The sequence below is a fragment of the Prionailurus viverrinus genome, chromosome B1, assembly GCF_022837055.1.
Source record: "Prionailurus viverrinus isolate Anna chromosome B1, UM_Priviv_1.0, whole genome shotgun sequence".
In the NCBI taxonomy this organism is placed as follows: domain Eukaryota; kingdom Metazoa; phylum Chordata; class Mammalia; order Carnivora; family Felidae; genus Prionailurus; species Prionailurus viverrinus.
In genome coordinates this window covers 32799119-32826076 of record NC_062564.1, presented here as the reverse complement: position 1 = coordinate 32826076, position 26958 = coordinate 32799119, and the positions used below count along the sequence as shown (strand labels likewise).

General features: G+C 45.7%; 1 protein-coding gene across 5 annotated transcripts in view; it reads left to right on the top strand.

Moving 5' to 3' along the window:
* Window positions 1–26958, top strand: part of DOCK5 (dedicator of cytokinesis 5) — a 220094-nt gene that overhangs the window by 71353 nt on the left and 121783 nt on the right. For all 5 annotated transcript variants that reach the window (XM_047855615.1, XM_047855618.1, XM_047855616.1 and 2 more), the window contains exons 3-5: window positions 12256–12296; window positions 17251–17306; window positions 19597–19693. In XM_047855615.1, coding sequence (XP_047711571.1) covers window positions 12256–12296; window positions 17251–17306; window positions 19597–19693 — 194 coding nt within the window. The remainder of the gene's footprint in view (window positions 1–12255; window positions 12297–17250; window positions 17307–19596; window positions 19694–26958) is intronic.

Genomic DNA, 26958 nt, shown 5'->3' with positions numbered 1-26958 from the left:
CCTGGAGGTAGGAGATAGCCCCTGGATGATGTCACTGGTACCCTTGGTGCCAGATTTGTCTGGCATCTTATGTCTCCTGCCTGTGCCAGGCATTGAGCTAAGGGCTTTCATGTACTGAATATTAGTTCTTTCAATCCGGGGAGAGCAGAGTTACTGATGCTCGTTTAATAAATGTGAAAATCAGGTTAAGAAGCTTGGAGCTTTACACGGCTAGTAAGTCGTAAGCTGTGACTGTCACCCTGGCCCTGTGGATTCCAAGTAGAATGTTCTTTCTTCATCGCGAGGCCTTTGAGGAAATGACTCTTCTATTTTGGACGTGACATACAGTTTTTCAAAGAGGGTGAGGTTCTTTTTTGCTTTTTAAGTAGCTGGCAGACCAGCTTACCACCACCCCAAATGTGTCTGCATTGGGGTGAGCTCTTTCTTTTTTCTTAATTTTTATTTTATTATTTTTTCTTGTTTATTTACTTTTGAGAGAGAGAGAGAGAGAGAGAGAGAGAGAGAGAGAGGCCTAGCATGAGTGGGGAAGGGGCAGAGAGAGAGGGAGGCACAGAATCCCAAGCAGGCTCCAGGCTCCGAGCCGTCAGCACAGAGCCCGACGTGGGGCTCGAACCCACGAACCGTGAGATTATGACCGGAGCCGAAGTCAGACGCTTAACTGACTGAGCCACCCAGGCGCCCCTGAACCCTTCCTGAACATCCTCCCCTCCACGGCCCTGCCACACTTGTCTGCTGCTCTGGCCAGGTGGTCCCCTCCCTGCTGTCAAAGCCCAGAGTGTGTTTGGGCCCACTGCACCCCCAGTGCCCACGTGTCTCGCCTGCTCCCCCCACTCCTTCCCCCCCCCCCCCCCCCCCCGCCTGTTTTCAGGAGCTGGCTTTCTCTGAGCAGGTAGGCATGTCTATTCCAGGGGAGCATAGCACAGTCATCTCCACCCAGAGATACGGGTTCCTGTCCCCCCAGTCCACACACGAGGTCAGAATTACGGAGGGGCTGGACTGCCGTCGCCGATAGTGTGTCCAACCCCCTCAGGTGTGGGGGCAAGAGAAGCAGAGCGGTCAGCCTGAAGCAGTCTCCCTCCCTGTATGTGTCTGCCACTGAACGGATGACTGGCATCCCCGATGGCACCCTCCTGCTTGTGTTAGTAAAGAGGGCATCGGAATCGAACGCAGCGGTCGTTGGCTCGGGCGCTCTCGGAAGGTTTCGTGTGGTTCCCGTTCGTGGCCTTGCCGCTGACCTTCCGCTACCGAGACTCTCGGTGCCGTCAGCGCTGCTGGGCCCGCCTCGGCTTCTGCCACTGTCGATGTCATCACACCCCTGGCGGCACGTCCTGACCTCTGTCTGGGTTCTCAAGGCGGAGCCCAGCGGTTCACTTTAAGAGTCTGTAAGTACAGCTTTGCCCTTTCATTTTTAGGATGCATCGCGCCGAGGAACTCGGAGCAAGTTAGTACTAAGTGTCCCAGACTGGTGGGGCTCTCTGGACGGCGCTGGGTCATTGGCGATGACCTTGCTGGGTCATCGGCAAGGGGGGCATTGCCCCCTTCACCCTCCTTGTGCTCTAAGCTAAAACACGAATGTTTCCGGTACTCCGCCCGGGAGGAGTTTCCTCTCTTTCTGGGGCCTCCGTTCTCCCCTGAGAGAGTAAGGCCGCGTTTATGCGTGCCCTTTACCTCGGTGTCCTCCTCAGTAGGCTCAGACAGTTACCTGAAAAGAGCAGCCTGCGCTGCGTTTCCAGAAATCCTCGGCAAACTGGCCACGCGAGCGTGCCTTCCCCTCGCCCGTGTCTCTGTTCCACCAGTGACGAGATTAGAGAGCCTTTGAGAGCGGGGTTTGGGGTGCACAGTCTCCCAACCCCTCGGAGCCCCGTGGAGCCAGACATAGGTCTTTATGGAAATGGGCCTCCTTAAATAGATCTTGCTGCATTCTCGTGGATTCCTCCCTCCCAAACCTTCATCCCTCTCTCGTCCCTCTCGCAAATCGGCGCTGATGCTGATCCCGGCGCCGCGGTGAGTTGCGCCACATCCCGTCGTTTCAGCTTCCTTGAACTAGTTGGAGAACTAGAGACCCACATCACAGAGGACGGCAGTTAGAGCCCCTGGCAAGACGGCTGACTGCTGGCCGGACTGCTTTGCCTTAAACAAGAAAGAAGGCAAAGGCGACATCCAGGAAAGAGGGAGTTGGCAAACCAGAGCGATGATGTTGATCAGACTAGGGGAAATTGAATTCCCCCGGTGTCGCCGAGCTTCGGGGCGTCTGTGAAGCCAAGGGAGGTTTCCTTCTTTTGCGGTGGGCGTTTGGATACTCGTGTCTCCGTCGTGCCGGCTGTGGCTTGGGTCTGCCCCCACCCCCACCCTGGACCAGGCCCCTCTGCCTGTTTCAGGAGGTGTTGGCTGGTTGAAAGAAGTCTCTGGCATTACCATCTCTAGTAGGCAACGAGGAGAAACTTGGGCATTCTTAGCTATGGACTCGGATTTTATGAGCTAACACACTGGGGGAAAAAAGTTGAATGTTTTTGTGGAAGGAAATTTAAGACACGAAAGCCTAATTACTTTCACAGTTGAAGAAACGGAGTCCCGCAGACCTGGTGAGCACAGAACCGGGCTTTTTCGTTTCAGATGAGTCTTCATAAGGAGCCACGCCTCCTCTTTTCTGGACATTCTGGCCTCCAGGCTGGTGCTTAGGGTCTGCCCAGCTCTGCCCGTTGGGCATGGGACCCCACGCCTTGCTCAGACCTCGCTTTGGGGTCTGGTTTTAGAGGTGCAGATTTTATTGCACGGTTCTGGCCTTGCATTCATCTGTTCTGTCCGTGACCACTGGCTCGCTCACAAGACCTTCTCTGATAAAGCAATTTAAGCGTTACGGATTGCCCGCGATGTGCCAGGTACCGCAAAGACGGGGCTCTTTCCTGTTCACTCAAGAAATAAAGTCAAAGACGGAAACCACATCTCTTTCTTTTCCACTGACTTGGCATGCTAGTGTGCATGGGTTTTCTACCGGTTGGATTCCATGGCCACGCTTCTTTCCCGTGGGAGGCAGTGCCTTGAGCAAGCGTCCCGTTCATCCGCTGCATGGCCATGGAGGCAGTGATGAACCGGGCGGCAGGAGACCTGTGTTTGCATTCTCAGCTTAGATTCTAAGTCACTGGTTGACTCTGTACAACCTTTCCCATTCCTTGCTTGTGTTTCCTCTTTTTTTTTTTTTTTTAATTTTTAAACATTTTTTAATTTATTTTTGAGACAGAGAGAGACAGAGTATGAATGGGGAGGGGCAGAGAGAGAGGGAGACACAGAATCGGAAGCAGGCTCCAGGCTCTGAGCCATCAGCACAGAGCCCGACGCGGGGCTCGAACTCACAGAGCATGAGATCGTGACCTGAGCTGAAGTCGGACGCTTAACCGACTGAGCCACCCAGGCGCCCCGTGTTTCCTCTTTTTTAAGTAAGGGTGTTAAATTTCAGTGGACTCTGAGTTCCTTTGGAGCTCAGACTTAACAACGTCTGTCTGTGCATCGTAAAGTCACAAAAGTGACCGAAGATATTTCACTGGGAAGCCTGATTTGTCTCCCAAACAGGTATAACGGGCTTGAATCACCTTTGACTGCCTTTGCATCCTTTTCATTCCTGCCTTTGACCTCATTTCCAAAAGCACTGATGAGCTGCCCATTGCCTTTGGGAAGCATGCATCCTGCGGTTGGAGGCTCTGGCCGGCAGTGAGGGCTCTGGCCCGCCTAGGAACCAGGATCCGACAGTGAGCTGTATCCGTCTGTCCTCTGAGGAGTTTGCACCCAGCTGTTCCAGCTCGCCAGCTTCCCCGGAGGGACCTCAGCCATCTCTTTGAGGAGCATCGGCTCGGGGATGGGAGGGCAGGCTTTGGCCATGGAAACCAGCCAGTGAACCCGGACAGGTTTACCTGGCCCACAGGGGATGGACCTTTGACCTTGGCCTAATTAACCATGCCATATACCCAGCAAACTCCCAGACCAGGGGACACTTAAAGGAAAAAGAACAGGATTTAGCCCATGCTCTCCCTCTGGGGATCATCTCTGGCCCTTCCCCTCCCCCATGTCATGGTGCGTATAAACAAGGGCTCCCTGTCTGGTTTTTTTGCCTTTAATTCCGGGGATCGCAACATTTTCGCAACATCGTGAATGCACTTAGCGCCACTGAACCGAATACCTCAAAATGGCTAAAAGAGTAAATTCTATGTATATTTTACAACACAAAAACTCTTTACTGTTCTTGTCAGGGGGGCGGTGGCTAGTTCATTGTGGGATTGCAAAATGAGAGATTTTACAAAACTCCATGAGTTACACATCTAAATAATGCTTTTATGGTGCAGGAAGTCCTGAGTCCCCCTCAGCAATTGCCTTTGGAGTCTTCAGGACATTCATAATTCTCCCTCTGTGTGCCAGTGTCTTCCAGCCTTCCCACTAGAAGCCCTTTGTATTTAATGATTTGTTTATGGATCTATTTCCTTCCTCCTTGAAGACGACGTCTGGGCTGCTGGCATTCAGTGAGTGGTTTTTTTTTTTTTTTCTTTTAACCGTTTATTTGTTATTAAGAGACAGAGAGAGACAGAGCATGAGCGGGGGAGGGGCAGAGAGAGAGGGAGACACAGAATTTGAAGCAGGCTTCAGGCTCTGAGCTGTCAGCACAGAGCGCGACGCGGGGCGTGAACTCACAGACCGCGAGACCATGGCCTGAGCCGAAGTCCCACGCATAAGCAACTGAGCCACCCAGGAGCCCCCGGTGTTTTTATGTATAGTAAATGAATGGCCACATTGGTGATGTAAATCCTTGGCTCCAGTCGCTCCTCCAAGAGAGTTTGTAACCACACTTTCTAAGGCAGCCCCACCCCCACTCATCCCTCCCCCACATGACTCTCCTTCCTTAATACCATTTAGCCCCATGTGCAGTTACTTGGTTATTTGCTGGGGCTTACGGGTACTTGTGTTTTTCTTCCCATCATAAAGCAAGACTCGGAAGGGTGGAGACGTCGTACATCTCGCTCTCTTGGCATCTCTCTGTTGAATGAGTAAATGAATCTCCGATCTGTGGCTGAACTTTTGGAAATAGCAAAACTCGTTCAGATTCGCTTTGGAGCACAGAATGAGCAGTGAAGATCAATGATGTTTTAAGGAGGCACAATTAAAATAAAAATGGTGGAAAAATGGTCCTGTGATTTTTTTTTTTCATACATGCCTCACTGCTTTCGGAGGCATTTTCGGACAAAAATATTCAGTAATATTTGGGAGCAATGTCATTATCATGGAATTCTAGATCACCTTGAGGTGCTTACTTTGTTTTGGTTTGTTTCTTCCTATAAAGTTTATTTATTTATTTTGGGGGGGAGAGAGAGAGAGAGAGAGAGAGAGAGAGCGAGCTGGGGAGGGGCACAGAGAGAGGAAGAAAGAAAGAATTCCAAGCAGGCTCCACACTGTCAGCACAGAGCCCAGTGCGGGGCCTGAACTCATGAACTGTGAGATCATGACCTGAGCCCATATCCAGAGTCAGACACTCAACTGACTGAGCCACCCAGGTGCCCCACTGAGGTGCTCACTTTGTAATGCTCATTTGATAGTGTAAAGTTTTGCATGACTCTTAAAAATTACAGTGAAATTCATACACAGGAAAATATACTCATCTTAGGTGTTCAGTTCAATGAATCTTGATGAATGAATGCACTCCATGTACCTAATACTCCCAGTCAAGATGGAGAACGTTTCCCTTGCCCCAAAGAGCACCCTGTTGCCTTCTTCCGCACAATTCCCGCTCCAAAAAGCAACTGCCGCTCCAAAGTAGGTCACCATGTGTAAGTTTTCCGGCTCTTCAACTGTATATAAATGGGATTATGCGTGTCTTAGTATAACACTAATCCAGTGTAATACTAGCTTCAGGAGTGGAATTTAGTGATCCGTCACTTACGTATACTGATCTTGGGTGAATACTTCCAAGTAGAGATACTGCTAGGTCATAGGTCATGTGTATGTTTAATCTGATGTGAAACTACCCGCAATGTGAGAGAATTCTAATTGCCCATATCTGTTCCAACACTTGGTACAGTCTTTTTAACTTTGACCATTCTAGTGGGCGTAGAGTCATTTCTCATTTTTAAAAAATACGTCATTTGTACTGAGTTGAATTCATCCTGTTTGGAGTACAGATTTTGACAAATGCATGCACTCAGGAAATGCCGCCACAAAATACAGAACAGTCCTATGTGCACCCCCTCCCCCGTCCCCCCAAATTCGCCAGCGTCCCTCTGTATCAACGCCACCCCCAGCCTTGTTCTGTTTTCTTTCCCTATGATTTTGCCTTTGCCTAGTCCTGGCGGACCAGGGCTTATCAGCTTTACTTTTTACCCTTAATTTTCAATTTTATCCTTGTCAGAAACGCATATAATTTTAAAGGCCAGGCCGTTTCTAGCAAGTTTATAATGATAAACAGCAGTCCCGTCACACCTCCCCTTGGTTTCTGGTTCCGCTTTCAACTCTTTCGGCCAGTTTTTGTAGTGCATACGCTTTTTCATTTCCAAAGAACCGTGCTTCTGTTACTTGATATTTCCATTTGCATTTTTGTTTCGTAACTGCTTCTTACGGAAGATAAGGATTTAACTCTCTTGCCCTCCCCATCAACCACACGTATACCTGTCTGTGCCGAAGAGAGATCTCCCAGTATAAATGCAATATAATTTCTTTTAGAAAGTTATCATCTGGATGATTGGGTCTACGTAGGAGAAACAGCGGATGCTGTGGAATGTCCTTTGATTGCATTTCCTGTCTTGAATAATGTTTCTCTAGAGGTGTCTTCTGTACGTGGTGCCCTGTGGACCTGCTTCTTTTTCAGATCCAGACTTCCTGACAGAAGTATTTAGCTCCTCCTCGTATGTTCAGACAAACGAGATGGTTCTGCAGCTCCACTCATTTTCCGGGATTTGCTCGTCATGGAATCTTCTGGCTTCCTGCTTCATCCTGGACTGGTTGCTCTCCAGTCCAGCTCCATAGCTTCTTTCCTGAGCTCGCGATCATCTGTATCAGGGTTAGAGAAGTAAGAAGCTAGTAGGTATCAGCAGAGCTAGGGATAACGGGCGTGAGTGTAGAAATACAGGTTAACACAGCCATTGATTTTGACCTCTCTGCCTGTTTTTTTAAATTTTTTTAAATTTTTTATTTTTTTAAATTTTTTATTTTTTTTTCAACGTTTATTTATTTTTGGGACAGAGAGAGACAGAGCATGAACGGGGGAGGGGCAGAGAGAGAGGGAGACACAGAACCAGAAGCAGGCTCCAGGCTCCGAGCCATCAGCCCAGAGCCCGACGCGGGGCTCGAACTCCTGGACCGCGAGATCGTGACCTGGCCGAAGTCGGACGCTTAACCGACTGCGCCACCCAGGCGCCCCATCTCTGCCTGTTTTTTGAAGGCACGCGTACACATGGGCGCCTTCAGTTCCAGTGCGGCATCTCAGAGTTCATTCTGGTTTTTTCCCCTTTCTTGTAACTCCCTTCCAGAGTAAGAAACCTGGCTTCCAGTATTAATGTTCCAGTAAATTATTATAGTTACTGATTTCATCAGTTCCGCAGTATGGAAATAATCTGTCTCGATTACCACACCTTCTCCCGCACGGACATTCTCCTCAGCCTGTCCTCTCTCTGACAACTCGTATCATTTGACCATTCCCCATCCCCACGGCCTGGGCATGGATGCCCTTCTCTTCACCTTCTTGCAGATCCCCCAGTCCCCGTGGATGCGTACTTTGTGGCCTCTGACACGCCCTGCCAGTCTGGTCCCTGTGTGGATGGCCTCCCCACCCCCCTTGCAAATGCCTAAATCGCCCTGTCCTACGCAATGGCTCAGGGTTTACTTGTTCAGGAAGGGAAGCAGAAGGGCCAAGATACATGTCCTGAATCTGCCTCCCATTCCCCAGTGCTTTCCTCCTTTCAATCTCCCTATCCCGAGGAATTAATTGTAGCCACTCCGTTGCTTAAACCCAGCATTTGAATGCCCTTGAATATTTGCCTTTCATCCCTTGGGTCATGGCTGTTCCCAGCGAAATCATGAGCAACGCCTGTTGATTCAAAATGGGTCCTGCATCTTTTCATCTCTCCCCATTTTCACTTTACCTACTAGTCTCCTCCCTGATGTTCCTCTTTCCACTATGTCTCACCTCCCACAGTCCATTCTTATGTAAGAGCCAGCATAATGTTTTATTTTTATTTATTTATTTAAAAAAATTTTTTTTAACGTTTACTTATTTTTGAGACAGAGAGAGACAGAGCATGAACGGGGGAGGGGCAGAGGGAGGGAGACACAGAATCTGAGACAGGCTCCAGGCTCTGCGCCATCAGCCCAGAGCCCGATGCGGGGCTCGAACTCACGGACCGCGAGATTGTGAGCTGACCTGAGCTGAAGTCGGCCACTTAACCGACTGAGCCCCCCAGGTGCCCCCAGCATAATGTTTTAAAAGCATAAGGCATGATGATGTCATTTAGAACCTTCCGATGGCTTCCCACTGTGCTTAGAAAACAAACAAAGTTCCTTCATGGCGTGTGATAGCTCTGACGATCGATCCTGGCTGCACATCAGCATCACCCGAGGATCTTTTTAGAAGCGCTCGGCTTGGGTCCCACCTGCGTCCAATTAAATCAGAATATTTGGGATGTGGCTCAGGCATCGGCATTTTAAAAATTTCTCTGGTAAATCTAATGGGCAGCCAGGGTTGAGAATCGTGCCTCCCTCAGACTACCTTCTAATTGCCTTCTCCCATTTTATGACTGGTTCCATTCCGATTCTCTCAAGGAAAGCTTGATCACCTTATCTAAAGTAATGTACCATGTTACTAGTCATCCCCTGCCATGTTCCTCTCCTTGAACGCTTCTCAGTACTGCCATTATATGAGGTCATCTTATTTCTGTATTTTTATTTTTTGCATCAGCGTAGATGATGTATACATCTACGGGATAAAAGAAGCAACTTTGCCCGTGGAATTTGGAACTCTCAGGCATGTTCGTTTCGGAGGGGACGGATTTTTATCCTGGATTGGGGCAGTCCCAGGAAAACAGAAATGACTGGGTGCCCGAATGGAAGAACCACCCTTTGCCTGGAATCGCTTTTGATGTTCACCATGGTTGTCAGAAGCTCTTCCCCCCCCCCCCCCGCCCTGCTTTTGTTTTCTTGAGGTGTGATTGAAGCACAACAGTTTTTTCCAGGTGTACAACATAACAATTCCATATCTGTGTTTATTGCAAACTGTTCATCACAGTAAGTGTTGTTAACATCCATGAGCATAGTAGTTGTGAAACCCTTGTCCCTTGTGATGAGAAGTTTCAAGACTTACTCTCTCAGCAAGTTTCAAATACTCAACACAGTATCATTAACGATGGTTGCCCTGCTGCACATGACATCCCCGTGACTTCATTATTTTATAACTAGAAGTTTGTACCTTTCAACTCGCTTCACGCATTTCGCCCTCACCTCCACCCCCTGCGTCCGGGCAACCACCAATCTGTTCTGTGTATTCACAGGCTTGCAAACTCACTGTTTGAGACTGACATTTCACCTACGTATAGGTAAGACTAGCTCTCTGGCCTCACCATCCTCACCATTCTCTCCATTTTAATAATGTACTAATTTTTTAAAAAAAATTTAGTGTTTATTTATTTTTGAGAGAGAAAGAGAGAGTGAGTGAGTGCAAGTGGGGGAAGGCCAGAGGGAGAGAGAGGGAGGGAGGCATAGAAACCGAAGCAGGCTCCAGGCTCCGAGCTCTCAACACAGAGCCCGATGCGGGGCTCGAACTCACAAACCGCGAGACCGTGACCTGAACTGAAGTCAGACGCTGAACTGAATGAGCCACCCAGGTGCCCCAATAATGTCCGGATCTCAGGGGCGCCTGGGTGGCTCCGTTGGTTAGGCGACCAACTTCAGCTCAGGTTATGTCCTCGTGGTTTGTGGGTTCGAGCCCCGCTTCTGGCTCTGTGCTGACAGCTCGGAGCCTGGAGCCTGCTTCGGGTTCTGTGTCTCCCCCCTCTCTCTACCCCTCCCCTGCTCATGCTCTGTGTCTCTCTATCTCGCAATAATAAATAAACGTCAAAAAAAAAAGTAATTTTTTTTTTAAAAGTAATTTTAAAAAGCATCCAAGTTTCTCACCAGTTTACTCCTGACTCACAGCTGCTCATTTGATGTAGCCTTCGCCGTCTCTTTGCATTGCGATGCATTTGGAAGCCTAAAAGCATACCATATTTACCTATACTTCTCTTGTCTTAAATAGTGGGATCAGTTGGAAAACGGTGTTCTTGCTTATTTATATCCCTTGCAGGTATTAGCAGGTGAACTTACGGAGTCCTGACAGTAACATGAAAACTGCAGAGAGAGGGTACTGTGCCGCCGCCTAACACCAAGCAAAATGAACGTGCTACAAATTCAGTGTGATAATTTCGTGCCTTTAGTTGGGGGCTGGACACAAACCACAATTCTAGAGAAGATTTAGGAGGTTTAAAAAAAAAAAAAAAAGCTTTCAGAAATGACGGGTTTAGAAAGCATAATTCTGTGATGAATGGCTGCACAAAAATACTGTTTACAGAAGTACAGAGAAATTCCTCTCTGACAGTGGAGCAAAGTCCAAACGGTTCCATCTCGGTTTGGTAGGACACAGGGCGACGAAAAGTGCTTGGAAGAGACTATTGTTTCTCAGCTTGCCTGCCCCTCCCCCACGCCAGGATGAGGCTGAAGCCATTGATTGAGGCGAAAGCATTGTCCTGTGGCAGAAAAAACCAGCCAGTGATGTCTGGCTTGGTGTTCTAGCAGCTGGCTCTCTTGTGCCCTTTGGCATCCTAAATTGGGAGCAGGGTTTCCTGTTCAAATATCTTTTTCCCAACCTTGGGCCCTGATATAAACCTGGAACGCTTTCACAACATAGGACCCTATTCTTTCCCGTAAAAAATATAGCCGAATCCTTTAAAGGTTTGAATGCTGACAGCTTAGAAACTTGTGAAAATGTTGTTAACCCTGTGCTCAAATTCAGCTTTCTTCTTGCAATACACCCGGAACAGATTGTGCGTCTGTTTTCTGGGCGATTTCGCATGGAACAAATTACAAGAGGGTTCTAGAACCCTGTTGGCAGATGCCTGAAGCTTTAAGTACGGTTTGCATCTACTCACTGTATGTATATGGCTGCTTTACACATATATTCCACTTACAGCCGAGGTTACTTAGGCAAGATGACCAGCTTGATGGCTGATGGACGTGGGGAATGAGGAAAATCATTACAGTAAATTACCTCTAGTAGGTGTCCAATAAATATTTAATGTAAGTTATCTGTTGGTGGACAGATTAAATTGTGCATTCCCTCTACCAGATAGAGGGTAGAGAAGCATCCCTTGGTGTATTTATTGAAATTTGTATAAAGAAGTGAAAGCCTTTATTCAAAGCCTCATCAAGCAAACAATTGTTTTTTTCCTATTGTTGGGGGTGTATATAGCATTGCCAAGAATTGTTTAAAACATTGTTTTACGATTTGATTGTTTCAACTTCTTTAGGTGCAAATGTTTGTGTATGTGAGATGTGCTATTGCCATTTAAAATTGTTGTAGAGGGGCGCCTGGGTGGCTCAGTCGGTTGAGCGTCCGACTTTGGCTCAGGTCATGATCTCACGGTCTGTGAGTTCGAGCCCCGCGTCGGGCTCTGTGCTGACCGCTCGGAGCCTGGAGCCTGCTTCCGATTCTGTGTCTCCCTCTCTCTCTGCCCCTCCCCCACTCATGCTCTGTCTCTGTCTCATAAATGAATAAACATTAAAATTTTTTTTAATGGTGGTTCTTCACCTGAGAATTTAGATAAGAGAAAGACTATATAAATGATTAAAGTATTTACTTTATTTAGTAGTGTAGGGTGACTTTTGAATTTATACATATCGATGAAAGTCTTATTCATTCATGCAAAAACAACGAACGACTAAGGTATGAAGATATTATGAGGTTGACCTGCCTTCCGTCTTGTTTTGTTGTTGTTGTTCTATCCTTTCTCTAAAGGAGCGGAGACGAGTCGTGATTCTACTTGAATTCTAAATCCTTTACCTATGGAGAAAATAAAGCTCTCATATAGATCTAAATTTTGACCGTGTAATAAACCCAAACTGCACTTTTTCTAAATAGTCTGCCAATTGCCCCCTGGATTCCAGGCCAATGTTCCGATAGAATAGGAGGATGTATATTGCTGATATCTTTATATTATCTCAGATAACATAAAAGACTGTTTTCTTATGCCCTGACAGGTTGGTACAGAGGATATACCCTCCAAAATAAATCGAAAAAGGTATGGTTTATCATTCCATTTTTAATTTGAATCTCTGCTACTTTTGTGTTACTCATTTTCTGCTCATTGCTGTCTCTAGACCTCGTTTGTGTTCTCTGTGATGGTTCTTCTTTAGACCTGAAAACACATTCTCTGACCTCAATATTTAGGTAAAATGGCACAAGTCCCGTCGGCCGTATTCCTACCTGCCACCTCAAGGATAGAGGCCAGAGGTGACTTCACACACTGTGTCGGGCATTTTGCTTTTTGTCCCTCAAGCTAAAAAGGGTGGTGATACAGTGACATTGTTATTGTTGGCTGTCTCTTTCAGGGGGACCCGTGCTTCTTCTTAATCCTTGGGCTCCAATGCTTACATCCCAGAACTAAAGCGCCCCCCCATTTCTGCTTGATTCTATCCTTTATCACAAAATGGATAAGCCAGCATCGTTGTTTCGAAACCGGGAACCTCCCAACCCCAGTGATACGTCATGAAATCAACTTAGTGGGTTATTAACCATCATTTTCCAAGAACCAAAACTCTGAAAAGTAGAAAAGAAAATGGAACACTGTGACAAATCCTGTTTCATGCAACTTTTGTGTGCGGCTCATACGTTTATGTATTTTCTGTATTTTAAATTATATTTTATGTATAGTTAAGTACCGGGTTGCCATGAGAATGTATCTCACTCATCATGGGCAGAGAGTTTGAAAAATACTGACCCTAGCAGGTTCCCTACCCAGTGCCAAAACTACTCATCAGCAAGCTGAAGAAAATCTATTAGTTATGTTAATACCCCCCTCAGTTAATTTTAGGTCTGGTCAGTGCTTTTTCTTTGACCAGCACCCTCTGGAGCCTATGGAGTCAGCACTTTGTTTTCAAAGAGCAGAGTTGATAGGGCCATAGTATTTCCCAGTTAGTTCACATGCAAAATAGCTCATTAGGAAAGGGGGAAGAGAAACATTTCAGATTTTATCATTGAAGTGAACAAAACAAAACAAAACAAAACAACAACAACCCAAAACCCACAGTTCTTATTTTTCAAACACAGCATGAAATACAAGTAATCTGGGCACATAACTCTCAAGAGAGCTCAGCGCGTAGAGAAGCCCCTTTCTACGAAGTGTAGGGCATTAGAAACCACTGTTTTGGTCAGGCTTTTTGTATATTTGGCTTTTATGCCATACGCAGTATTTTCACACACACACACACATACACACACACACACACACACACACACACACGCATTGTGTTAACTTTGACCGTTTCATAATCTTCCAAAATAAAGGAGTATTTGCTCATAACACGAGTATCAACTCCCACCATTTTGGTTCTTTTTATCCCGCCCCAAATCCTGATGCTGAATTTTTCTGCCCATTGTTTGATTCTTGTGCCACATGTTTTCATTTCCCGCTTAACTATTTTCATTTAATCTCTTGCTGGCTTTAAGTTCTCCAGACCTTCAAATAGGGATGTATGACAGGGATGTTCTTGTGTGAATGAAAGCATGATAAGACTAAATCCAAGACCTTCCATCCTTTTAGGATCTTTGTACTCGGTTTATAGACACTCCTGCCGCTTGGTATGGGGTCAGCCCTATCAGTGTTTATTTTATTCACAATTAGAGAAACGATAGTTATTAAAAAAAATTTTTTTTTTAATGTTTATTGATTTTTGAGACAGAGAGAGACAGAGCATGAACAGGGGAGGAGCAGAGAGAGAGGGAGACACAGAATCTGAAACAGGCTCCAGGCTCTGAGCTGTCAGCACAGAGCCGGACGCGGGGCTCGAACTCACGGACCGCGAGATCATGACCTGAGCCGAAGTCAGACGCTCAACCGACCAAGCCACCCAGGCGCCCCAAACGATAGTTATTTCAAAACATGATTGGAGTTAACAGTTTTGAAGTTCTGAGTTTATTAAAGAGCAAGAATACTTCTGCCACTTAACCCCCAATCTTTAAAAGAAAAAAAATGCTAACTTAAAAAAAATGAGCCAAAACCCATTCTCAGATAAGGTCATATGAACTTAAAGAACAAACACAATTCTTGATTTTTAACTGGTGATTGCGAATCATGTTGAAACAAGCTCCCAGACCACACTCTCCCCTTTCAGAGAGTTACAGAATGTGAGGATCCTTTTTGCGCATAGACGACCTCGGTTTCTAAGGCATCCTGTGATGATGTCCTAATAGATCAAAATCCGTCTTAACTAGTGCCCTTGTCCTCTTTGAAGAGTGAATGGAGTGCTTTGCTAGGATCTAAATGACAAGTTCCGGGTGTGTTTTTCAAATTTTTTTTTTTGTCTTCATTTTCTTAAAATCCTTAAACTTTAAATCTCAGCCTTATGAAGAATGATTTCAGGAAGAGCTTCTTTTAAGTCGGTGATAATTCAACGTTGCATTTCAATGAAATGGGAGGACAAACAAGGACCTGGCATTTACTTGTTGATTTTTAAGTTGAAGTACCTTCTTGGTGGAGAACTCCAGGAAGAATCTAGGGAATTCAGATAGTCATCATGAATTATGTTGAGCTTCTGACTCCCTTTCATTAAGAGATCCAGCCTATTTGAAACGCCCTTCTAATGCTGTTTTCCTGCCTTTGACGGTCTTTAGGGGAGGAACTCTTTGAAAGGCCTATTATTTTAATGGAAATTTTGGGTGTCATTTATCAGCCAACCTAGCCATTTAGAGCAGTGATAAAATGAGCTTGTGGTTTTACAAATTGAAGAAGCCAAGAGCTTTGCAGAAACTGATTATTGATCCCGGCATGATTGTGGAAGTGTGGATAAGGGCAATATCTAGAAAGTCATTAGTTTTTTTTTTTTTTACTGAAGTGAGTTAAGTTGCATTGAGAAAGGAAAGCCAAAAATGAGATAGGCTTTAAATCAGTAACCTATCCCCCAAGTTTATCCTGCCTTTTTTTTTTTTTTTAAGTTTATTTATTTTGAGAGAGAGAGAGAGAGATAGTGGCGAGGGAAAGAAAGGGAGAGAAGGAATCCCAAGAAGGCTCCGAGCTGTCAGCGAGGAGCCCAATGCGGGGCTCAAGCTCATGAACCGTGAGATCATAACTTGAGCCGAAATCAAGAGTCGGATGCTTAGCTGACTGAGCCGCATAGGGGCCCTATCCTGCCTTTCTGTGTATCAGATGGGCATAGGAAAAGTTCTACAAGGCTCAGATTTACCAGAGCAATTAAATGGCCGTAGGTGGGCATATGCTCTCATGGAGGGAGGATGCCTACAGAGAACAGAGTGGTAATGCAACGAAACAAATATTCTGTTAACAGGAAAACCGTCAGGTCTGTAAATTTAGCATAAGTCACCTGCTGGTAGTCTGCTTAGATGTTACAAAATAAGTCACTGTTTTTATTTCACATGCTTCTGACTTTGATTTGGACTTCTCCCAGTTATTGGGAGGAGACCAGTCATCAGATTACGAGCGCCCAAAAATTTTAGCTGGTCCGTTACCCTCCTCGATGAGAAAAATCTGCTGTGAGGATATTCCTTGGGATTAGCAGTGTTACATCGCATTTTAACCTACAGATATGGCTCCACGTAACTATTGCTTTAAGTGATTCATCACTTACTAACTTCCCACTCCCCGTTTTTGTTTGTTTTTAACCATTTGATCGGTTTCCCCACATGACTTTGAGTCCTTCCTCTGTAATGAAAGAGGTCAGTGTCCCCTTGCTCCTGTGTGTGTTCTGGGGCTGCTCAATAACAGACTGGCGTGGTACTTTCTTACTTAGACACCCTATGGAGGGGAAGGTAATGTACTTGTTTTTGGGTTCTTCCTGCCTGGCAGGAAAGGATGGCCATTTTGCCTTTGACTCAAGCAGTGGCAGGATCTCTCCTGCCGTCACCACTTGTGGGAACAGCTCCGTCTCAGATTTTCTTGCTGTTTCCTGTTTTGTTGACAAAGGGCTAAAATGGAGAAAGAAGGGTATTATTCAGGCAAACATAGCACACGAAACCGGACACCACACTGACCCCAGTGGTGGGTCACTGAATGCATTAAGGATCGCTGGGTACATACATGTCTTTGACCCGGTCCCCCAGGTAGGAGGATATTCCTCTCCCATCTTTGCGGTCAGCCACTCCCGACACAGAACGTCTACAGGGTCGCACTGACCTTTGCAGGTGCTAGGCTGGGAGCAGTTGGGCCAGTGGTTCCCCATTAAATGTGCTCTTTTCCGACTTCTACTGGTCTGGCATGCACACTGCCCTTAAAACAAAGAGCAGCAATGCCTTTTCCAGATGGCAGTTTCGCCATTTCTTGATGAACGTATCACCCAGTTAAACAATAGAAGCCGCTGGCATTTAGGAAAACTCAGATCCATGACCTGCTTTCTGGTGGTTAGATCTGATCTTCGCTTCTTCAGTTTCTACTGATTGGTTTCCAGTCTTTCTCTTGGGTCCTTCTGGGCCTTGGTTCTCCCATGGGCAATGTCACAATAGTGATGGAGAATCGCCTCTTAGGAATATAGAATGGAGAGCCATTTGAGACTGGATAATTAGAACTAATTGATCTGGGGCACATTTGGTTTAAGTAAAAGTGCTGACAGGGATTGTTTTAGAAAATCACTGTAATTTTATGGGCCACTAAGTACATAGCCCTCCATGTCACTAATTATGTGAAACCATTTAAAGGGAAGCATTTCATGGTACGATCTGGAGGGTTTTAGGATCTCACTGTGAAAGTCCTTGACATTACTGCGGCCCTGAGCTGACCCGGACATGTTTGCCTGTCCACTTAGGAAGCATCTCTCCCAGGCTCTGGGAACCCAGCTCTTAATTTCTGTCTTTTCAGCCATGCTTTCGCTTAGGTGTCATTCAGGATGGTTGGCCCCCGCAAGCCTGGCCGCAAACTCTAGCCACTGTCCAGGCATCCTGTTTCTTCCTCATTCATTCCTGATGCCCTCTGTGCTCTTTACTCTGAGATTCGTATAGCCGCGTAACCAAAGTTCTTCTCTCTGTAGGGGATTTTCCCTGAAACGTATATCCATTTGAAGGAGGCAACTGTGGAAGACCGAGGGTAAGTTCCAATTCCAGGAAGACTCCTAGAAGTTGGTGAAGATGTCAAATTACCATTAAAGAGTTTCTTTTGCGCAGGATTTCTCTCTTCTCATACGAGAGGGAAGTGAATAAAAACCTTTTCCTGACGTGGTTCTTTCTGTTACAATTGTTCCTCCCTGGCATCCTTCCCTAGAATCCTAAAGACGGACAATGAATGAATGAAGGGCCCTTACCTTCCTTTTGTGCTGTCTGCTCACTGAGTGTTTGTGTGCTCATGTGTGCACATACGTGAAGCTTTGGCACTCTTTTGCGGGTAAGATCTGAGAGCCCCCAATTTGGCACCCTTGGGACAGAGATGGGCAAGCTGCATCCCTATAGTAACCAGCACTAAAGCTTAGACAAGTCAGGTAGCCTCACTGCACCTTGGACTTTCCCAGTGCACATTGGGGGCGATAAATCCGGCCCTGCGTTGGTTGAGCTTAATGTAAAATTATGAAACAATGTGTCTGAATGTGGCCTGCAGATAATATCCATCAAGTTTTGGATGTTCTTATTTTTCATCCACCCTGCCGTGTGTCCTGAAAAGTACTTCCTCTGTGGCCAGTAAGAGGAGTAAGACGCTCGGCCTGAAGTGGAAGAGAGAGACATGGTGTGGTTGGTGAGCCCAGGGGCCGGAGAGTTAAGGAGGGAAGGAGAGCCTGGCATCCCAGGGCTCATAGAGAGTGGAACGGATCAGAGTCACGCAGGCTCAAGGCATCAAAGGACAGTCTCGGTCGTCAGTTCTGCATCCGTGTTTTATAGACGAGAGGTGGAGACATGCCCCAGTTCACACGGCTACTTTTCAGTAGCAGAACCAAGGCTAAAAACCAGGCGTCCAGCCCTTCCGGAGAAGCTTCCTTCCAGTGGGCCATCCCTGGGGAGGCCTCCATTGTCATGCTGGCAAAAGGGCATGCAGGGAGGCATCATCCCATTAACTAGGGCTGCCAGGTAAAAATGCAGGATGCCGAGGTGAAAATCAGATAACAAGTACTTGTTTACAGTAAATATGACCCGGGTATTTCATGAGTCATACTTGTACTAAAAAAAATTATTTTAGATTATATTACACATATTATATATCATATATTATATATGTTGTATATACAATTATATAATATATGATATCATATGATATAATCATATATTATATATGATATATATTATATAATTGTATATACAATTATATACAATAATTGTATATACATATACACATATACACATATATCACATATAATACATATATTATATATGATATAATTGTATATACAACATATATAATATAATATGTGGTATATTATATAATATAACATGATATATATATTAATATTAATAAATATCAATATATAATATATATTATGTATAATAATATATAAAACATAATTATAATATATACTATAGGTGATATATTTATTATGATTACATATAATATATATTACATAATTTATATATAGTAAATATTATAATTTTAATTATATAATTATATGTTTTATATATTATGTCATATATATTACATATATAATATAATACAGATTATAGATTATGGATTATTTTAATCTGTCTGAAATCCAAACTTAACCGGGCGTCTTGTAGTCTTAATTAAGTCTGGCAATCCTACCACTATTTGCCATTTGTTCGCTTGCCCTCACTCTCCTTTTCTCCTTTTGCTCATCATAAAAATAGCAGAGGATTGATGTGAATAGATATCGGGCCCGCTTTGTTGTAAGTCTCCTGTGAGCGAGTGAGGAGTTTGGTTTGTATGCGTTTTCAGTGCAGCGAGGCAGCAGATAAGAATCCTGAGCATCACTTCATAAGAGAGCACTGCCTCGGTCCCTAGCAGCAGGTCCTGGTTGAGGTTACAAGCCCCACGACCCCTGTGCCATGAACACTTCACCCTCTCTCCCTAATGAAACGAGCTAAAATACTGGCTTTGGGGCTTCCATTCCCTCGGAATCACCGAAGCCAGCAGTGGCTGATAACCATTGCTCCTGTAACGATCCGAAATGGGGCAGTCCAGGCTGGGCCATGGGTCCGTCTCATTGCAGAAATGATTCCTTTTGAGAGCTGTAGCAGTAAGGTCCTTCTCTTTCCCTCAGATGCCTAGGGGTAATAAAGTCTTCCAAACAAATTTCCCCACAACGGGTGAGTTTTGCCTTGTCTCCAGCCTAACCAGCCCCACTCCCGTCTTTGACCTGTGAGGAATATGACCTCTGTCAAGAAAAGCAGGGATGACCGACCCAGAGTAACACGAGCCTCTGTCTGGTTCTCTTTAGGCAGCACGAGACCGTGATCCCTGGTGAGCTCCCACTGGTGCAGGAGCTCACGTCGACCCTGCGAGAATGGGCTGTCATCTGGCGCAAGCTCTATGTGGTGAGCTTTCCCCGGGTCTTGAAGCTGGTGGCGTTATTTTCTGGTCCTGTCTGTTCTGCTGCAAGGTGTCAGCAACATATGAGCTCTCTGCATGGAGTAGGGTGCAACCATTGTTGTGTTCCGTTGTATGGAACCCCCCGTACCTCAGCCAGAAGCCAGAGGATGGGAACACACTGATGGAGTCCATAAAAAGAGAGTGAGGGAGTGAGAGCATGAGTCGGGGAGAAGGGCAGAGAGGAGGAGAAAGATAGACGGACAGAGAGAGAGGGAGAGAGAAAATCTCAAGCAGGCTCCACACTGAGAGTGGAGGGCTCTATCCCATGACCCTGGAATCATGACCTGAGCCAAATCAAGACTTAGGCTCAACCGACCAAGCCCCCCAAGTGCCCTGTCTTTTTTATTATAGCCATGCTAGTGTGTGTAAAGTGTATCTAACTTTGGTTTTGATTTGGTGGCTGATGACAGTGAGCATCTTTTCATGTGCCTTTTGGTCATTTGGATATCTTCTTTGTAGGAATGTTCGTTCACGTATTTTGCCCATCTTAAAATTGCGCTATTTGCCTTTTTATGATTGACTTGTAAGGACATTTTGTCTCTTGTCAGAGATATGATTTGAAAACTCACTCTGTGGGTTGTTTTTTCCCTTTCTTGATGGTACTCTTCGACGCACGAAACTTGTTAATTTTGAAGAAGTCTGACTTTCCCATTTTTTGGTTCTGTTGTTTGTGCTTTTGGTATCCTAAGAACCATAGGGTGTTATAAATACAGGATCTTGTTGTCTGCTTCTTTTCCCAAAATTTATGCCTTTTATTTCTCTTTCTTGGTCTTTTGCACTGGCTGGAACCTCTCCTACAATGCTGAATAAAATTGGTGAGAGAAAAAAAAAAAAAGGTCCGTATAATGGACCATACAGTGGTTGATAACCATCATATTCTCATTGTCCTGGGGTAGGGTCATTGATGACACGAGATGGTGGAAGGAACAGTGGAAACGCTCTTAGCCTTTTGATGTGTAACCCAGTGAATAGGAATTTGTCAGTGTTTCACCGCCCAGCCGCGTGAGGACTCCCGTCAGGGTGGCACACGGCAGCCAGCGTACCTTACCGACCCCCCGCAAGTTAAATGGTATTAAGTCACGGTCTTAAGTCTTCTCTTTGAGGCCAACTCGAAGGACTATTTCTCTCGACAGTGGTTTGACCTCATAGTGCTAGTAAGATACACTAGTGCATTGGGAAATTACACAGGAACCAGCCCATTGTCTCCACGAGAAACCATAATCACAAGTTGTGTGTAGGTTTGCAATCAGGACGAGGTAGATGTGACCTTTAATATTATCGGGCTGAGAACACCCGGGGGCAGCTGTCTTGCAAGAGGCCAGGAATGTTCAAAGTCCCCGGGGAAGCAAGTTTGCATCTGTGTCCCACACCAGGAAGCTCTTTCCTTGACATCGGAATGCACAAATATCCTTTGCTGACGTTCCCTCTTTCTTGGAGACCCGGAGGTAAGTGAGTGTCACTAGGTCCTGCCTCCATTAGTATCTTTCCCGGCTGACCGGGAATTCTCACGGTGAAAGCTTATTCTCTCATTCGATGCATGCATGAGTGCAGTGAGGGAGGAGACTGGACCCGATGTCCTGGAAGCCATTCTCTTTCCTTTATGTGACTTTGTTTATTTAGGGTTTTGTTCAGTCATGTGTTGACTCTTCATTTGAACTCTCAAAAGCCGATCTGAATAACTTAAGGAGAACACCTCCCTCTAGACCCTTAATATTAAAAACAGTAATCAGAAGCTCATTCTAGCATAACTTCTAAGAGTTAATGTATGATTTCATTTCCATCGTGGGCTGGTGTTACCCATGATGGATCACAGCAGCAGAAATCACCAACCCCTTCTGTGGACAAGCACAGGATTTTTCTCTGCCTGCCCATCTTTCAAGGCCTAGTTCAAGTTCGTTCTTCCTTATCGTGTGGCTTCTAACCACACCAATCCATGACGTTTCCTTTTGGACCGCTGGAGCACTTACTGAGGCCATCATCCGGCCCTTAGGGCATACTGCATTGTAATGCCAGTGATCTTTTGATCTCTTTGTGTGTAATTGAGGGGTGAGCTACCTGTAGGTTCTTAAATCAGGAACTCCGGGAGGACAGACCTGCCCTTTTAAGCCCATTGGCCGACATCAATCATTTGATATGTCTGTTGAAAGCACTCTCTGGTTCTGGTTAATTGATCAGTTAGTGTTGGATGCGCAACAAGTTTGATAGATGAGAATTGCATATACACGGGTTACTGCCTTAATGCATTCTTTCTGGAAATTGGTGAGTGGTGACACGTACCGGATAATTAGTACGGGGAAATGAGATCTTTAACGTCGTAATGTCAGAGAGTGGAGAATATGGACGCGGTTGACTTTCTTCCTTGTTGAGACACAACGCTTGTGCTCACTTCATTATCTGTGTCTTCCACATGTTTACAGGTGAATCTACCATGTTGATTGTTGGTAGAAATGAGAAATAAGTGAACTAGGGAGGAAGAAGTCTGATTCGTGTATTTGGGCTTCCAGAAACCCGTACTGCTTAAATGGTGGTAAGCCCAGGGTGAAGATTTCCTATGAGGGCGTTTCACTATTTAATAGCAGAAAGAAAGAGAGAGAGAGAGAGAGAGAGAGAGAGGAGAAAGAAAGAGAGAAAGAAAAAAGAAGGAAGGAGGGAGGGAAGGAAGGAAGGCAGGCAAAGAAATAATTTCTGTCTTCTCTCAGAGGACAATATTAACTTTTCCTCTCTTAATATTGACAGCTAATAAGGTAATCATTTTGCTAATTGTGAATATTGAAAAATGTCTTATAGCTGCTATAGGTGACTAAAACACGTTCATTGTGGGAATCTTAAATCAATTGATAGGGCTCAGCAATCTGCTTCTGCTTTTGATATTTGCTTGTTCATTAAAATATAATCCACTTAAGGGTGCCTGGGTAGCTCAGTCGGCTAAGCCTCTGACCCTTGATTTCAGCTCAGGTTATGATCTCATGGTTAGTGAGTTCGAGCCCTACATCGGGCTCTGCATTGACAGTGTGGGGCCTGCTTGGAATTCTCTCTCCTTTTCTCTTTCTCTCTCTCTCTCAAGATAAATAAACTTAAAAAAAAAAAAAGTTAAAAAAAAATAAGCCACTTAAAATGGGTTCATTATTAATCATGACTTTCTTTTCTTCCTGTTCCTTCCTAAAATATTGACAGTTCACTTCAGGCAGAATTTCTGAATTCCTTTCTTAAAAATTTGTGCATCAAAGTAGCAAACCTCAAATATTACGCTTTACTGGGAAAAAAGGTAAAAGGACCCCAAATCTGTAGTTTTCACCCCTCCCCATCCCACCCATAGTTTTATCAGTGTTTTTGATTTTTCTGATTCTGTAAAGTCTTTCAATTTGTGTAAAGATAAATATGGATTTTACTAATCCACATCAATACTTACATTTTTCTTATGCATTTCCTCCTTCCGACTTTGAGACCGGGTGTTCTGTTTGATATCTGTAAAGGTACTTGTGGAGTCTTACAACATCCATATTTCTCTACAGCACATTTACTGGTTCTCCTTCTCAGTCTGTGCTCATGAGAAATTTATGGAGTAGATCCAGAGTCTTGTATGAGGGGAAGGTGCATCCACTAACCAGTATAAGCTCAGCCATGTAGACACAGGTAATTATTCTAGACAGGGAAGACATTTGGATAGCTGTGATTTATTTTTAGCAGTCACACTGTACGCTTGTGAAAGAACCATAAATATGTTTTAAAGGTTTCATTGAAGAGAGGGGAACCCACTCGTCCAAAGCACAGAGAAAAAAACGATGACAACCCACATGTGCCTTCTTTTCCTCTTTGTTAATATTAGCGCCAGTCTTTGCCATTTAATTGTCTTTCCTGGTGATGGCGGTTTTATGCTTTGGGGAGAAAGCAGGCTGTGGGAGACAAACCCTGGGCTAGAAATCGGGAAGCTTGGCCCTGCACTGCCTGGCTCTTAGGCAAGTCACTTGACGTCTCCAAGCGTCATCTGGATTCTGCCCCTCTGTGAAAGTGACATAAAATCTGCCTTGCTGACTCCATGGAGTTGTGAGAGCGTGAAAAGAGATGGCAGCTGTGAAATCATGGGGCAGACTGAACATCCGGGACTTTGTAGATATCATTCTTGCTGCTGTCCTAGCTTGAAATAGTAGCCTCTCTGGACGTCCTCCCTCTGGGCAGCCTTGACTTGGCATCCCTCTGACCCAACTCAGAGTCTCTGAAGCTCCCCTGTGTGTGCCCCCTGAGCCCCCTCTCCATCCAAGGCCACTTCCTTTGCCTTGTGTTATCATCTTAGGCGGGGCGGCCTTGAGCACTCAGTAACCAGGCTGTTCCTCACTGCAGATAGTGAGCCTCTTTCGTGTAGACTCAAGTCTGGGAGGCACGGATCACTCCAGAAATGCAAAGGGAAGCATGCCAACGCAGAGTGCAAATTCCCCACAGTTTCTGGCTTTGTCCACGCCGCTGTTTCTCCCCTGGAGCCTGTCTAGTGGGTGTGTTTTCAGTGGTGAGTCAGGAAAGGGGGAAACATTGTGAATGAGGAGGTGGTCGCCTAGTGAAATGGCAAGATGGTGGACTCTGGGGTCAGGTAGGTGACCAGTTCTTACGTTCTGGTTTGCACCCTTACTTGGTATGTACTTTTATATTCAGGAAAAAAACAAAAACAAAAACAAAAACAAAAAACAGCAAACCCAGTAATTGTTACCGCAAACAAACAAACTGAAACAGAAAGAACTCAGATCCTGAAGGCAGGGATTTGGGTCCAGGGTATGCCAGTAAGCTGATTCTGCAGGCTGAGACAAGTCCTTTGACCCCTAGGTTTTATTTTTCTTACCTAAAATGGTAATTACATATTACATACCCCTTGCACGCTTGCTGTAAGGATTCAGTAGGATAATCTGTATACAACTCCCAGGACACCGCCTGGCACTTTGTCATCAAAATGTGACAGCCCCCAACTATCCCCTTGCAGCACTGCTTCTGTGGAATTCTGCCCCCAAGTCGTTTCAGGGTGCTCTCCAACTTGGGGCTGATGGGTGGGCTCCCTTCCAGCTCTGTGCGAATTTAAACACCCTCGGTCAGTGGTTTCACACGTATTCTGTCCATTCTTCTCTGCTGCATCTCAGGGTCATTCGTTCTCCCCAGCCTGGGAAAGTACATCCAGTGAGCTGAACTTCTTTCCTTTCTAGCAACACATCTTCCACTCGAGTTCCTCCAGCCGCAAGGGCGGACGCCTGTGCATTGATTTAAACATCACGGGACTATGGTGATACCCAGGTGTCCCTTTTTCAGTAACAACCCAGCAACACTTCTTGAATCCGTGTGGATCTACACCCCACGTTCTAATCCATTTTCTCAACCAATAATCAGGACTTGAAAACTGACAGGTTAGGGTGTATTTGTGGGGACAGATGGACGGAAATTTTTGAAAGAGGTACTGTCCTGGAAATTCTGAGATATTTGGTGATGGTGAACATACTCTAGAACTTCTCCCCTCCCGAGATTTAGCTACGTGCTACTCCCCAGCTTCCGGTTGGAGAAATGGTTCAGTGAGTGTTGGTCAGCCGGCCTGATTGGCCCATACAATTTTGGGAGGCTGAACCTAACCCTTCTTCCCCACAGAAAAGAAATAGGAGACAAGCCTGGTGGTGGGTAGAAGGTGGTTAATGCGTGATGTAGAATCACGTGAACATAATTGCTAAAATGTAGCTCATAGAAGGGACCGATCTCTCCTTTAAAATTCTCCAGTGCGATAAAACCTTGAGCTGGTCTGTATGTGGTTCTGTAAAAATCTGGAGCGGACCAAGTGCCCAGAGCTGAGGTGGGCGCGGGGAACTTGCCAGACACAATGGATCGCCTTTCTTCCCATCGTTGCATATCCACGCAGATTAAAGCTACTCAAGTCTAATCTTTCTGAACTGGTGGTTATTACCGGCTGCCGGGGCACATGCTCTGAAGTGTAATTAAGCTCGGTCCCATGGTTGGAAGCCAGCGTCTGATTGCTTATTACCAAGGACAGAAAATTCCCATAGAAAACTGTGTCTCGTTTTCAGGACATTTCATCTGCAAGCCCTGCTGGGGCGTGGCTCTCGTGGGAGACAAGACGGGACGTGGCAGTGACTGGGGCCGGGCAGGGGGCGAGCTTTGGGTGTTTTCCCGGGTTTGTTTTACTCTGTCTGGGTCGCCTGCCTTTCAGGATTTCTCGCGCTACTTCCTGCGGCACAAGATTGCCTTCCTGGACCCTGGTCTTGAAAAATGAAGCCTTTGCTAGGCAGGCAGAGCCTTTTTCTGGGAAAGAGAAGAGGCCTCGCTAGCGTGGAGAGAAAGAGTATCCGGGGCCCCGTGGGTTCCCGTTCGCCCAGAGAGCAGAGTCCGTGCAGCATGAGGACGCCCGGGAGCCAAGAGGCCACTCCAGACCCCAGGAGTTACAGACACTGGGCAAAGCCAGGAGAGTCACGGCAGAGAGATCTACCCGGGTGGAATTCGATAGAGCGTGTGAGCCCATCAGGAGTGAGATGGTCAGAGTCGGATACGGTCAATCAGGAAGTTGCTGAGAAGAGTAATTAAGTTTAACATCTCGGCCATAGACTCACAGACGCTCATCCCCGGGAATGGATCCCAGACCCGGTCCCTTTGTTTTCCAGATGGGCGTGTATCTCAGAGGGAGTGATTTGCCCAAAGTCATTTCGCGAGCCAGTGACAGAATTAGAAGTCGTGAGCAAGTCCCCATACTTTCTGTCCAGCGCTTTGGCCTCGGAATCAAAATCGGCACAGAAGGGGAAAGGCTGGTGGACAGAGGAGCTATTCCTTTGCCGATGGAGAGGTGGAGGACCGGAGAAAAGTCTTTGTCTTCTGCATTCTTTGGGAAAGTGACTAGAAGCCAGGTTTTCTGACACCCAGGGAGGTGGCGTCACTGTCTCAGTGGCCCCTAGGATTTCTAAAATACTCAATGGGGGGCTTCTCTATCCCTGCCACTATTGAAGGCAAAGCTGTTTTTTCTTGAGACTTTGTTTTTATCTCTAGAAATTCTTAGAGAGAAAGAGCATGCGCGAGAAAACCATTCATAATAGAAATGTAAAAAGTGAGACCTTCGAGATCTCGAAGCAAAAAAAGAGGGAGAACTTCTAAGCAAGGGCAGGAATGCCTATATTGTCTGGTCGGAGACTACTCCGATTTCTCTATTTCACGCAGCTGTACCTGAAATTGAAATCAGAGT